Consider the following 14,559-nt stretch of genomic DNA (forward strand, 5'->3'; position numbering starts at 1 on the left):
CACAGTCTCAAATTGAATAGGTACCATAAGGTCTTGCCACACAGTCGCATGAGATTGTTCAAAAGACCTCCAAACATTTGTGACCCCATAAAAACTCATAAAGTATTCCCACTTCTGATCAGCCGTCCTTACAAATGAATCATTACATGCGAGAGGACACCCAAACTCCTGATAGTGTACACCTATTACACCCTCACAACCTCTCAACTGATTAAGTGCAGTTTACTTTTAATGGAGGCCCAAAATGAAATATTAACTGAATACAAAAGTCTCAAAATGCTGCTGCCTGAACCTTGCCCTCGATCAAACTAATTCATTTTGACTCCACTGGCTTCTAGTGCAATAGAGAATCTTCTGCTCCACACCCACATAGCTTGTGATGGATGGCAGGATACATCCAGGATAAACCCTGTATTCTTACCTGACAGTAAGGATGGACAGGGGAAGATGGCAACATTTCTGGGCCAGTATGCCCATTCCTGGACCTGAGGGAGGGGCATGCTAGGAGTTGCAGTCCCATGGGGTAGCCATACTGGGTTTTATGGGTGCCAACAGGGTAGGAGCCTGACCAGGGAGTGCTTCCTCTTTGTCACTAGGAATTACTCCTGGATCTGGAATTAAAAAGGCCAGTAGGGAGAGGAGTCGAACTAAGCTGGGAGGAGTGGAGGGAAAGAGGCTTCTGTTATAGTTATGGGCTGTGAAAGAAAGAGGAATTTGTAAAATAAAACTTTCTTAAATGTCTATAAAGTTGTGTCAAAGGTTTGGAGGCATTGAGACTCCCCCTACAGGCCACAAGCTATAAATTCCACCTCCTCAGAGTACTGGCTCCCCTGTGAGTCCTTTGAAATCTCCACTTACCAGCCTTCTTACCAGCTCAGATTCTTCCTATGCTGCTTTGGGGGAGCATTTATTTAGTTTTGAGATTCTTACTTTACTGATCTGGCCATGGCATTCAAATTTCACCTACAGTCCAATCTTCTTTATGTGTTATCTGCTATCCTTGGATTTACTAATTTTTAACAAAATCACGGGAAACTACAGGGTGACTCTGCTGTGCATCAGTTCTAATTTTCATTCATTTCAATGTGGTGCCATATTTGTAGTCATTCTCTCTTTCTGATTGATCTTTGTTTCCAGTCATCTTCTAATCCACCTTGTCTCGCTTTGTTTTGCATTCTTAAGTTCTTTTCTGGTTATTGATAAAAACCAAATATCGATTGATTTATATTGTTCTTACTTAATAAAAATGTACTGACCCTGTGTTTGAAGCGGTTGGGGTCTTTCACTTCCTTTCTGCTTAAGTCAATAAAATAGTGAGTGACCCTGCTAGCATCCTCCATTGACATCTGCCACGAGATTTTAAACGAGTCACACGTCACCTCTGTGATCTGGATGTTGTGTGGCATATGCAGCATGTCCATTCTGGTGGCTGGGAAGGAGAACAGAAGCAAAGTTTAGAAAGCATATTAAGAAATGTCACTCCAGGGATCATGACAATAAAAAAGTAGTACATAATGATCTCACAACAGCTTCAAAATTATGACACCCGACAACAAAAACAGAAGCTCTCAAGTGAAACCCCTGGAATGCTGCCCACCATAAACAGATAAATGAAAAAAAATTAATCATAATGTCTCCTCATATTTACTTCAATCTGCTCCATTTAATGCATTGTGATAGGCAACAAAGGCACAAAACAGAAGAAACGTTGCTGCAGATGTGGCTGCTCTTCACTTTGGCACGTCTCTCTGCCTAGTGTACCTCCACCAGGCTCCCAGGACTTGGACTCAGGTCCACACCTCTCACTTCACACGGCCAGGTGAGCCACAGAAGAACTGCATCCACCCAAAGTGACTATCAGGCTTTTGAACATGAGGATGTCACCACGTCACAACAGGTTCTTTTAATTTGAGTCTCATTCAACAGATGCACTTCTCATATTTACACAAAAAAATAATAATATCATTAATCATACCTCCTGGATGTTTTATTTGTCAATACAAAAATGGATTATAGTAATAAATATTAATAACTGTATATATTGTAACATGCACAGTATACTGCAGTATTGACTCCATAGTGGTCACTACCACAAAGCTGGTGGAGGCTATTGTGCTTGTGTGCTCACTCATTAGATGGAATTTTATGGTGGGTTAGAGTTCAGTTCTGCTATAGCAAATCGTCTCTCTGCACGGCTAGCAATAACAAAGATGTTACAAAATCTCTGAAAGATTTACCCATAATTTTACCTAATAACCTGAACTTGCTATACTTTGATGCATCTAAGTTGGGATAAGAAAAAAATGACTCAAGTTTAAGTTTATTTTCATGTGTACAGGATACAATAAAATGTTTTACAATTAAAAGCAGAATTTCACTTAGGAGTTCATGGTCAGTGCCTCCAGATGATTGTGGTACACAGTGGACAAAAAGAATACAAGTGGCCGGAAGAATCATGGCATCTGGATATGTCTGTTCGGTAAATCCTTGTCTTCATTTTTATCTGAAATTCTCCTCTGTTTGAGTTATCTGTTGCACAAATTTTGTGTTAGGATGTCTACCTGAAAGTGCTGATACAAACTCCTCTTTAATCACAAGAGCTGTATTTCATTTTGGTCCATGAAGTGTTTTTTTTTCCAAATACTTCTCAAAACTGTTAAAATCACCTAGAAAGGTTTTGCAAAAGCAGACCGTTTATGTGTTGCTCTGTAATCCACATCAGTGATCCTCTTCTCATCAATTGCAGGTAATCCATTAATGAAACAGTGGGTTCTTCTTAAATAATTTGGGCATGTATCCTTTGTGAAGTAAAATCTGCACTTACGTATTATATTTTAAATACAGCATTTTGAAGTTGATGTTTGACAGGTTTTAAAGCAATTAGCAGTTGAATGTTTGCGTAAAAGACATATTAAAGAGAAATATGAGTCCAATATGCAAAAAATAAGTAAATAAATAAAAAAGAGACAGAGCACAGAAGTGGAATGTGTAAACCATAAATTGGGACTATTGTAGAGAAGCCTTTCTGGCAGTTGCTACCGATTCAGTTGACTTTAATCTGATGTTACTGCCTCACTGCATGAATTCAATAGTGTAAGGATGTATATAGCACCATCTATTGGAATGTAGTGGTATTGCTAACTGCATATCTCTATATGTATAAAATCCAAATGTCTCTCTGTCTGTCTGTCTGTCCGCATTTCACGAGAAACTACTTAACAGATTTAGATCTGTTTTTTTTCTATAATTTGCTGGAACATTCCGATTAATTTTGAGACTTCTCTCATCGTGCTAAGAATCATAGTTCGCTTGCAGAAGCGATATATTCACTCTAATCCGAGAAAGAGGCTGCAGGCCGAGGGGAGGGGTAAGCACAACATCAGGAGTGGGGAGCCGGGCAGGGCCTTCCTCACAAATGCACCACCTCCGTTCAAATTGGTATACCTCTCGCCACGTTTTTGACCGTACCTTGCCTCTGCTTAATTAGCGATACCCATTTGTTTATTGATTTTTAAAGTTTGTCCTGTTTCACTACTACGCAGGCAGTTACACGGGAGACAGCTAGAAATTAATAAAAGCAAAACGGCACCACTGTAAAGAGGATTCAGACCTTATCAAGCATTTGGAAATCAAGCTTCTCCCTAAAGCACAGTGCGCCGTGGAATTTTCTTGGGGCGCTGCAAAAACTTTTGTAAAATATTTAAAATTGCTATTGTTTTTGAACTTTTGGTTGATTAAAAAGATAATGTTTAAAAAAATATATTTTATGTTGAAAAAACAGATAACGGTTAATCAGATTGTTTAATAAACGAATGTATTTATTTTGAATGCAAGTTAAAATTTTCGCTGTTCACCATTCATCATAATATCAACACCAGCGGTGTCAAAAACACATCTTGTGAGACTTAAAAAGTATCGTTGTTAGAAGATCTCGCTCACTGTACGGAAATGAAGTCTAAGAAACGCGAGAGACTTCAAATGATCGACAAGGAAATGCGCGTCTGTCTTTTGAAAATTGATCCTCGCATCAATCTCATATGTGCTGAAAAACAATCTCAACGTTCACATTAATTAAATTTAAGATTTATCCTTTGATTCCTTTATTAATAAAATGTCTTTCAAACTTGTAAAATTAACTGTTTTTATTGGCGATTGTCCATAGATTGTGTCGTTACGACTTTATTTATGGGCAGTCCCTCAGGTGCGGCGCAAAAGAAAATTTTTGGACTTAGTGCGCCGCAACTCGAGAAAGGTTGCCTTTCACTGCCCTAAAGGCAAAGTCTTCTTTCTTCTTTTAAAATATAATTAATGTCATTAGGTTTGACTATATTAATTTCTGATCTTATACCTAAATTAAGAATTTTTAAAAGTTATTTTTAAGAAAATCTAGAATATTTAGAATTAAGCTTTGAAGACTTACATATTAAGCATGTCCTTATAAAGCAGATTGCATGTCCCATACATAGTACTAGTGGATTTAAATTTACCTCCAGTCATCCCTTTCTACATGGCTTTTCTCTATCTGATTTCTTGCTATGATGGTGCCATTTAAAAATATATGAAAGTCGTGTGACATGTAAACAAGTTTACTGCTGCTGGTACCCACATGCTCTGAGCTGCTTGTCCCTAGTCTTGTGACTTTATTGGCTTGTGCAGTGACTTTGTTTGTCATTAAATAACATGGCTCCAAAAAAGTGGAAAAGATGAAAACAATTGACAAGATAGTGCCTTTTTTTTGACAAACTTTCACTACTAAGCTGGGCTGAGAGACGAGTCCACCATGCTTGTCAGCCTGACAGGTGAGGCTTCCCTCTGCAGGAGAGCAGTGAAGACCTCACATCTCTCTCATATCCCAAATGTAGGCTACTGTGGAGAAAAATTTTGTTTAATGACCTCATTAACAATTCCTTGATTAGGTAATTGATGAATGAACTGTTTTATATCTTGGATATATTGGGGGTTGATGGTTATGTAGGTGTTTAAGAATGTTTCAGTGATATTTGGGAAAATTGGTTGGGGGGTCTTCTGATGGGCTGGAGATGCATAATTATTTTCCCTATCTAAATATTAGGAAATGGTAAAATCCAACCTGTTTTCAGAAATGGATTAGAATCTGATAACAAGGGATCACTGTATTTGCAATATTAACAAAAATGAAGTAAGAGCTCACTAGAGATTCTGAGAATCCTGACAGTTAATAAACATGAGGCTGAGGTAAAGCACAGACAGCCTGTGGCTATCAGACGACATCAAAAGTCCTGCTGAGACTTCCTCTTGTTTGTGGATAGCTGCTGGAAAATTACAGGCAATTCAAAACTGGAAAAAATGGTAAGTCTCGTAATCACTGTGAGTAAGCAAAGCTTGAACAATAAAACAGGCAACAACTAAGAGTAAAGGGCTGGGCTGAAACAAATTTGAAAACAAATGACCATGGAGATCAACCTTGTAAGATTTATAGAGAGCTAAACTGACTGAAGCTAAGGGAAGGCTGTGAGTTGGCTTACATACATATTGGCACCCATCCTTAGCTAAATGGCACAAGTGAAAGGCATGTGTCCCTTCCTTTCAATGGGATTTCTCCAGAGTGGATTTCCACCAGGGAGCCCCTTACCTGTCCGTCTTCACGGCTTCAAGAATTAGAGAGATCATAAAGGAAGGATAACTTTCATAATCAGATTTCTTATTTTCCTGCTACAAATTGTATCTGTAAGCAATGGCACTATTAGAGGCATGCGTCATTGCTGCAGTGATGGTTGGGGTTACCAGAAGGGTGCACCACATGCTGGCCTCGGGCCTTTTCAGATGAGTTCAGAATTTTTTATATGCCCTAAAATTAATTGCATTTATAAAACATTTTCACCACTGTTAACGTGTCTGAAAAAAGCCATTATGTTTAAGACCCAGTGTAAAAAAAAAATTCAGATGCATATTACATGTCACTAAAAGCTGGAGCTTCTTTAGAATGAAACCCTGATCTGTTATTTCAGATATAAATATTTATATCTTGTCCATGGTGTTAGATCAAATGCTACAGATAATCCGAGTCGAATAGCTTCTTAATGCAGTGTGTGTTGGGAAATGATAAGTCTTGGCCTCTATACCGTTGTCAGAAATAATTAATTTAAAAACTGCAACGGTGTGACATTTAATTCATCAAACTCCTTTATTAGCACATATTGCAGATGGGTTCTCTATTACACATTTTCCTTTTTTCCTTTCATAGTTCAAAAGAGGCCTCTCTGTACTGGGAAATGGAGTGGAAAAATGCATATATAAAAATTTCTTGAAACATATTTATTGTTCTCATAAAACTGTTTTTACATATTACATATAAAAGTATGTCAATACAGATCTTGTTATTTTCTCTTTTAAAAGATGTCCTAACTATTGAGGAGTGCCAGATATAATGGATACATTTAGAGTACTGTTGCATTTCTAAAGATCCGTCCAAAGATGGCTATAGTCAATGTGTCTGAAGTTTATTTTTGAAGATTAACTTTTGCTGATCATATTTAACATTTTGTAAATCTTTCGATTTCCCTTTCTTCTAGAAGTTTTGCATTTTTTGGATTGAAGAAACATTACTAATAAGAAAAGCTTACCTGGAAGTTTACCCTATGTTATCAATGCAAACTAATTCTTATGAAGTGCATGTCTAATTATAAGCCATCTACACATCCATCCATTACCAAACATGCTTCATCCATTTCAGGGACATAAAGACTGGAGAGCTGAGTGGAAGCCTTGAACCAACCCTGGACCAGATGTCAGTCCATCACAGGCCATATTCACTCATGATGGGCCAGTCTGGAGCTACCAATTAATCTTACACCTGCAACTGTGGAATATAGGAGGAAAACTAAAGTAAGGGGGTGAAAATTACACAGGTAAAAACATGCAACCTGCATGTGGACAGTGAGTGGGTCTGGGTTCAAACCCTGGACTCTAGAGCTGTGAGGCAGCAGCACTAACTACTGCATCACAAAACATAATGTTAATACACCATCAGAAAAACATGCAGTATGCTCAATTATGTATATATACAGTATATGCAGAATATTTGCAGAATTATTTCACCTGCACCTATTATTCAGTCTCAATAACAGAGCTCAGTGAACAAAAGGATGACAAGACTGTGCCTAATGAGTTCAGGCCTATAAATACATACAAAATATATAGTGCCTTAAATTTGTAAACGTAGTATTCAAAATAAACTTCCAGTGGCGTCCTGTGTCGTTTTGCAGCTTCAACAGATTTAGGTGACTCTCAGGCTAACTTAGAATGACACGATGAAATTTATAAATGAATGTGTGTGATTGATCAATCAGTTACTAATTTATGTAGTGTTGCTCACCACAGGCAGCACCACAAGCTGCTTTATATAGCAAAGAAGAATGCAATGTTGAGCTGATCCTGACTCCAGAAGACGCTGGGTAAATTGAGAGATGAGGGAGATTACTGACTGATATCCCTGCTGAGGTTTTTGTGACCAGTGCCCTGCCTTATATATGTAAGTAGACTGGCTCCTCCTCCTCCTCCTTCTTCTTCTTCTTCTTCTTCTTCTTTTCCTCCTCCTCCTCCACCTCTCACTGTCTTTACTGTCGTCCAGTTTCTATTACATTTTCGCTTTAAGTATTTTAAGCTTAAACTCACTGCAGAAGATTTCTTCATGAGGCTTTGGGCGACTGCCCCGACTTCTCTTCTTGTCTGCAGTTCATTGCTTAATTATCACACTCCAACAGAAACTCAGAGTCACTGGGTTTTGTGCTCACATGAACCCACAACCCTACAAACGTCTACCCCAAACAATCCAAAGCTTCTGCCGTCTCCCCTTACATTGCAAGCAAATGATACCAAGGTGGACCATGTCGGCTAGTGGCCCCAGAAAACTGAGGGAGCAGATTGTAGGGACCTCTGCAATGCAGTTGCAAATGACAGCTGTCTCAGCTTTACTGGTTTCCACAGTAACCAGCGGTTAACTAATAAGGGATATCACATCACTGAGGGCTCCAGGCTCCAAGTCTGTACCCTTTGTGCGGCAGCTGCAGCGAGGCTAGAAGGTGATCAGAGTCTTACCTGGCGATGGAAAAGGCTTCAGCGAGAAAGAACAGCTTAGTGTGCTCTTCGTCTGCAGTGGAAAACAGATTTCCCGGGAAAAGTAACGAGGGAGTGAAGCCGTCCCTCTGCCTCTTGCTCTGTCTCCCTCACTAGCTGTGCTCTGTGGATGCCGGGCTCCCTGAAGCTGTGTTCACTTGCCTCTCTTTGCAACCGCATTGCTTAAACACACGAAAACACACACATACGCATGCACTTGCACACAAGGACAGACCCCGACACCCCCTCTCTCCCCCACACTCCTGCTTCTAGCCAATCACATCACTGAGTTGCCTTGCCTCGACTGGAGAGATGTCAAATAACTCATCCACACTTCAGCGGTGCGGTGCGCTCAGCTTCAAAAAAGAAAAAAAACAGGAGGAATTAAAAAAGGCACTCATCTCCAAGCTTAGCTAAGCATCCTCCATTTACCACTCTGCAGCAGCAGGGGTGTTATCACTCATCATAAGCCCACAGCCGCTTCTTTTCTCATAAGTGAAAAGCACATCCTACTAATTGAGACCTGCAAGTTTAACTGCAGCATACAGAAGTACAGGACTGAGAGTATTAAACTGTAATTACACACACTGGGCCAGAAATCTGCCCAGCCTTGTTGACAACCTGAAGTGTGATCAGGCATCTAACTGTGTCAGACAATACGTGATAAATATCTGACAGCATCAGGCACCTAACCATTAAAGATAAATGAGGGAAAAGAATACGATTGTACATGGTAGAGCCACAGATTTGTAGAATCTGACAGGATCAGACCTCAAAGTACTAAAGTTGCAGGCATCTGATTTTTAACAGAGTCAAACTTCAAGCAGTTGAAGCTGCGGGCCAAAGAGGTCTGCCATGTTCATACTCTACACGTTACAAGCGGCAAGCATTAGAGATTTACCAACACAGTCAACAGCAGAAAGACGAGAGCTAATCAGAAACAACACAACAGGGCTCACTGCTAAGAACCAGTTGTTCCTTCGGATCAGAGCATTTCAAACTCTACATGGTCTCTCATGCTCAGCCATTAAAACGTTAAAGCTGCAGGCTTGGGAGATCTGGCACAACCCGATTTTAGTATTATGGCCTCAGACTTCATGACTAAACATCAAAGAGTTAAATCTGGAGACACTGATATTTAACTTTAAAAAGTCAAAGCTGCAGGCTTCTAAGAGCTAACAAGATTAGGCTTGGTGGCACAAACCTGAATATCTCAAAGGTATGACTGATTCCTTCTTCACGATAAGCATGAGATTCCAAGCCGCAAGTTGGCCACATTCAGCCTGTACATGCTAAAGCTGCAGGCCTTTGAGTTTCTCCAGAATTACATTCCACAACTTAAAGACACAGCAATCTGCAATAAGACATGATCAGATTTAATCCTGTAACACTGCAGGTCACCAAATACAGCAAGTAAAGACTGCAGCATGAAAATCAAACAGAATCAACACCTAAAATTTATGGGCCTCAAAATTCTGAATCCTTCAAACTCCAAATTACAAATTTGCAGGCTGCTGAGATCTGGCAGAATCGGGCATCAAAGAGATAAATCAGCAGGCCCCTGATTTATAGAGTTAAGTTTGCATGTGTCTAGATCTAATATGTTCATTCTCCACATATTAAATCTGCAGCAATCTAACAAGATGAGTCTTGGTGCTGTAAACCAGAAAGTATGCTGGGGTGACAGTTATGGGGTATTTATTAACCAAAGACTCAAGATGATGGAAAGTCAGGAACAGTTGTTTTTCAGATTAGTTTCATTTCGCAGTTACTTGCCTAAGTAAAGGGTGAGCAGATCCCCCTAACAGAATACAGGTCTGGGCCTGCATAAAAATACATTTAAACTGCTCATATACACAACAACTCTAAAGAATAACACCAAACAAACCCAGCCTTCAAAGCCATTCTTACAATAAGGTACTTTCATATCTGTGTCCTTTAAAAAGCAATTTATGAACTTGCTGGGGCTTTTTATTAGTTTACAATGCTATCCTCAACCACTTTGACACTGCTTGCCTATTGACTTCAATTGAATTGAATTAGAAAGCCTTTGTCACACATGCACTTCAGAGGAATACCTTCCTGGGTCTTGACAGGTATGTAATACCCCATTCAGACAAGAGGGGGGGGGAGGGGGGGGGGGGGGGCGCTGTTGCACGCAGTCTTCCTCTCCAGCAACAAGAAGACATCCTTTGAGGAAAATTAACCCTGTTCCTTTCACCTGAAAGGGGTATAAAAGTCCGACACCTCATGTTGTCAGCATCTCATTTGGACCCAATCCTGATAAAGGATGGAACTCCCCATGACTGACCACTCTCTAAGAGTTAAGATAAGAGCTGTATTGCGGTTATTTATGCTTTTGCCTGCCAGCACCAATCTTGTTACATTTCTGTTCAAGAATTATAAAGAATGACCCCGTCGGCATCCAAAAACTTTTGGGACTCATCCTGCATTTATTCACCCATCCACACCTTACACAGACACTCAGATCTTATTTTATTTATGCTGCTGAATATATGCAAAAATGCCCTACATGTGCATAAATTGTGTCTGCCTCAAGTCATGGCCTACCTGGCAGGTATTACTTCTTTTATGTTTTTTTGCCATTGATATTCAGAGTAATATCTCTGCATTCTCCATTAGAATAGGACATCTATATCCACGTGTTTGGCTTATTAGTTTGTTATTTTCAGAACTTTTATCAGAAATTTAAATTGTCTCTGAAATTCTTCATTAATCGAGCACACACATGTAATCATATTGATGGATTAAACACAAGCCTTTATATCTAATCACCTTGATATCTTACTTGTGTAGCTCTCCGTTTGTAAGCTTCGCTTTATTAATATAGAAAATCGTGAGGATTGAAGTGGGGTTGGGTGTGTTTCCTGGATCACGGATTGCTGGGAGTCACCCTGATAGTAAATCAGACATCTGAAGTCTGTCAAGATCACCCATGATCATGAAATTTTGAAAAAAGTCTAACAAATTCAAACTACACAGCATTAATGTGCAAGTTCATCAAATCTAATATAATCAGAATCCACTCTTAATATTTTAGATTCTATATAATATACATGGTTCAAGCTCTGAATAGTAAAGCTGCAGGATTCTGAGGTCTGGTAGGAACTGACATGAACGTTTTAAAGCTATTATCTAAAAATTAAATAAAATCCAATTGGAAAAGAGTAATGCTTGCCTCTGAGATGCAGCTTATTAAAGCAAAAAACGTTTGAAATCTGCCATGATAAAGTACAATTCTGTAAAAATGTATATATCAGAGATTAATTCACAAAAGCATAACCATGCAAGCTACATCATTGGAAACTGCACAACATAACATTCCTAAACCCACTTAATTCAATTTAATGTTATAGGGGGCCAGAGCCTATCTTGCCAGAACTAAAGAATTCTTTTATCCGATTGGATGGCCCAGCACTGACTCTGCCATAGAATGTCCAGGAGGGGTTAGGCAGCTAGTTGGCCGATGTCTCCATGACTTTGACTATGTCTGACTTTGTCTTTGACTCTCTCTCTCTCTTACAATTCTATCTCCTCCTTTGTCAACTGGCCATAGTTCCACAATTAATTAATTGACAGATATTTGTGTGTGCTAGTTCTGTATTTAGTGATTGGTATACTTTTTTTCTTGTATTTTTCCTTGGGAGTCATTGCCTGCACTTAGTGAGGGCTGTTGTGCAAGATCAGATTATATTGTGTTATTACATTGTGTTTCTGAGTGGCAATGATAGATTGGCCATCTAGCTCTGTGAACAGGACTACTTGTACTTTGTTTTGTGTGTTGTATTTACCCCATCTTTTGACTGCCATTGCACATCCTAACTACCAGGAATGAGGCCTCTCTTTGAATTGTCCTTTCCCATGATTTCTCCCTCTTCTTCCTGTGAGGTTTCCTGGGAGTTTATTTGTGTCTTAGAGAGTCAAGGCTGGAGGGATGTCAATTAAACAGGCCTGTTGAATCCCATGGAGGGGTTCTTAGTGTGATTGTGGGCTATACTAAAATAAATTATTGTTGTAAATACAAGACGGGGCAGACCTGGATGAGGCTCTAGGCCATCATAGGGTCCACTGACATGCACACCCACTCTCACGATGGGGCCAATTTAAAATGGTCAGTTCACCAAACCTGCACAACCTCGGTGATGTGGGAGAAAAACCAATGCAGACAACATACAAACTCAATAAGGGATCCCTCCACATTGCAAAAGATTGGTAAAAACATTTTTTTTATTAAAAAAAGCAAAGAAACGGAATGACACGTCACCCATATTTTTACAAAAGGCAAAATATACTGAATATTTATTTAGTACGTTTTCTTTAATTTTTCACTTAAGCTAGCACTTAAGTCTTCAATCTGCCTCAAAAATGATTTAAGATATAAAGAGGTAGGGGAAGTGACAGCAAAGGCACTTCCCTGCTGGCCGCTGCCAAGAGTTGATTCTACAATAAAATAAAATAAAAATAAAAAGAGGAATAACCTTGGTGGTCAATTATCACCCCGAAAGCGGATAGTAGACATCAAGTAGTACAGTATATGTGTACCAAATTTCAGGTCAATAGCTCAAATGGTTTGCGAGCTACAGGTGATTTCACAGTCAAATATAATTAGCAAATGTCAAAATTAAAGAAAAAATACAAAATTAACAAGCCTAATCAAAATTCAAAGGAGCAAAATTCATAATGAATTCCATAAGAGATAGAAAAAAGGGTTAAAACAAAAAAGACAGAGGAGCCAACTACTAAAGAAACAGTGCCACTCCGTAAAGCCTGCAGCCTCTTAAAATAATCCCCAGGATCTTAAATAAAAAAGCCTTATAACAGTTGAATAACGACAGGCAGCATGGGAGGGCCAGTTACACCAGGGTCAACAGGGCTGTTGGTCCGTGATTTCTGGTTTTGCAAGGCTTTATTAATAACATGCTTGCCTGCTTGAGAATGAAAAGGTTAATGGAGTTAACACACCCACAAGCTGCATAAAGCTCAGTTGTGACTGTTGACCTTTTAGCTAGCTTATGTAATTGACATATCTCATTAATCGTGTGTCATTTTAATCAAATAAATTTAATTTTATAAATTGAGTTTTACTAAAGGGGATGTTATTTATTTATATACAGCCCATCAAATTCTAATTATGCTACAGCCTTACAAATATCTACTTTTAACAAAGTCCTCTTGTGCATTGTGCAAGAGTTGAATTTGAACCGTGGTCCAATGTGCATCTAGCACGCACTGAGTCTCACATCCTTCTGAGTTTATGCTTTAAGACTGAAGCTGTTATTTTATTATTCACTATGATAAATGCATTTTTTGCTATTTTTATATAACACTTAAGAGAAAATGTTGTATCTTAAGGTATAATCATTTTTCTATTGTAATGCTTAGCACTAAGTTTCCTGTTGATGTAACCAGCTGGATTATAAATGAGACCATTGTTTGACAAAACCATGAGAAAAACATGATGAATGTGCAAAATTTCACATCTCTTAAAAAAAATAATAACAACACATTTAAAAAGTCACGTATATCCTAAACAAACAGAACTTTCAAATCAACCTAGCGGATAGAGTTAATTGTGGTCGTTTAAAGTATCAATGTTTGTCATGTCCCTTTAGATAGCTAGGTAGATAGATAGTGTGGGGAACAGCCCGGACACAGACAGGCAGATATCATTTCGTCACCCAACACACGTTTATTTACAAGTCTATTTACAAAGTTCATTGCTCCACAACCCACAGACTCCCCACAGGCCAAACCACTGTGCCTCACTCTTCAGGCCGCCTCCATGTCTCCTCCTAAGACCTTGTCTAACTGCCCTCCTGACTCCAGCCTCCTTGTGAAGGGAGGCGGCCCCTTTTATTAGCACCCGGATGTGCTCCAGGTGTGTTCCGGCAATCTCCCACAAACACGCCCCAGTGTGGCGGAAGTGCCGGCTGCATACCCAGAAGCACTCTGGGTGTCCCCACTCGTCTTCCCCCCAGCACTTCCACCACACCAGGGTTCTCCAGGCATGGGGGCGCCCCCTGGCAGTGATCACGGACCCCCACAGGAACCAGGGCGGTCGCCCCCTCGTGGTCTGGAGGAGGCATGAGCCCTCCTCCTGTCTTCTTGGGCGTCCCGGCTGGGTGCCACCCCCAGCCGCGTGCCACAATAGATAGATAGATAGATAGATAGATAGATAGATAGATAGATAGATAGATAGATAGATAGATAGATAGATAGATAGATAGATAGATAGATAGATAGATAGATAGATAGATAGATAGATACTTTATTAATCCCAAGCGGACATTCACTTTAGCAAGTGAGTGCAACCAATCATGTTAAAGTTTTCTGATTATTTAATTAATCCTTTTTGAGTAGTGATCTAATCAACGAATTGTATAAATTTAGCACAGTGGATGCTCTTTTTTTTTCAAAACTTTTTAATAAAATATGCTGTTGCCT

At 39.4% G+C, this 14,559-nt stretch overlaps 1 protein-coding gene across 1 annotated transcript in view; it reads right to left on the reverse strand.

The window, feature by feature from the left end:
* LOC114650083 (phytanoyl-CoA hydroxylase-interacting protein) overlaps positions 1-8,404 on the reverse strand; it is a 40,267-nt gene extending 31,863 nt beyond the window's left edge. Inside the window, exons 1-2 of the mRNA XM_028799526.2 lie at positions 8,077-8,404; positions 1,257-1,429 (exon numbers count right to left, since the gene is read on the reverse strand). Of these exons, the coding sequence (XP_028655359.1) occupies positions 1,257-1,421 (165 nt within the window). The 5' untranslated portion in view covers positions 1,422-1,429; positions 8,077-8,404. The remainder of the gene's footprint in view (positions 1-1,256; positions 1,430-8,076) is intronic.
* Positions 8,405-14,559: the final 6,155 nt, after the last annotated feature.

This window comes from Erpetoichthys calabaricus, chromosome 1 (assembly GCF_900747795.2).
Source record: "Erpetoichthys calabaricus chromosome 1, fErpCal1.3, whole genome shotgun sequence".
Taxonomy (NCBI): domain Eukaryota; kingdom Metazoa; phylum Chordata; class Cladistia; order Polypteriformes; family Polypteridae; genus Erpetoichthys; species Erpetoichthys calabaricus.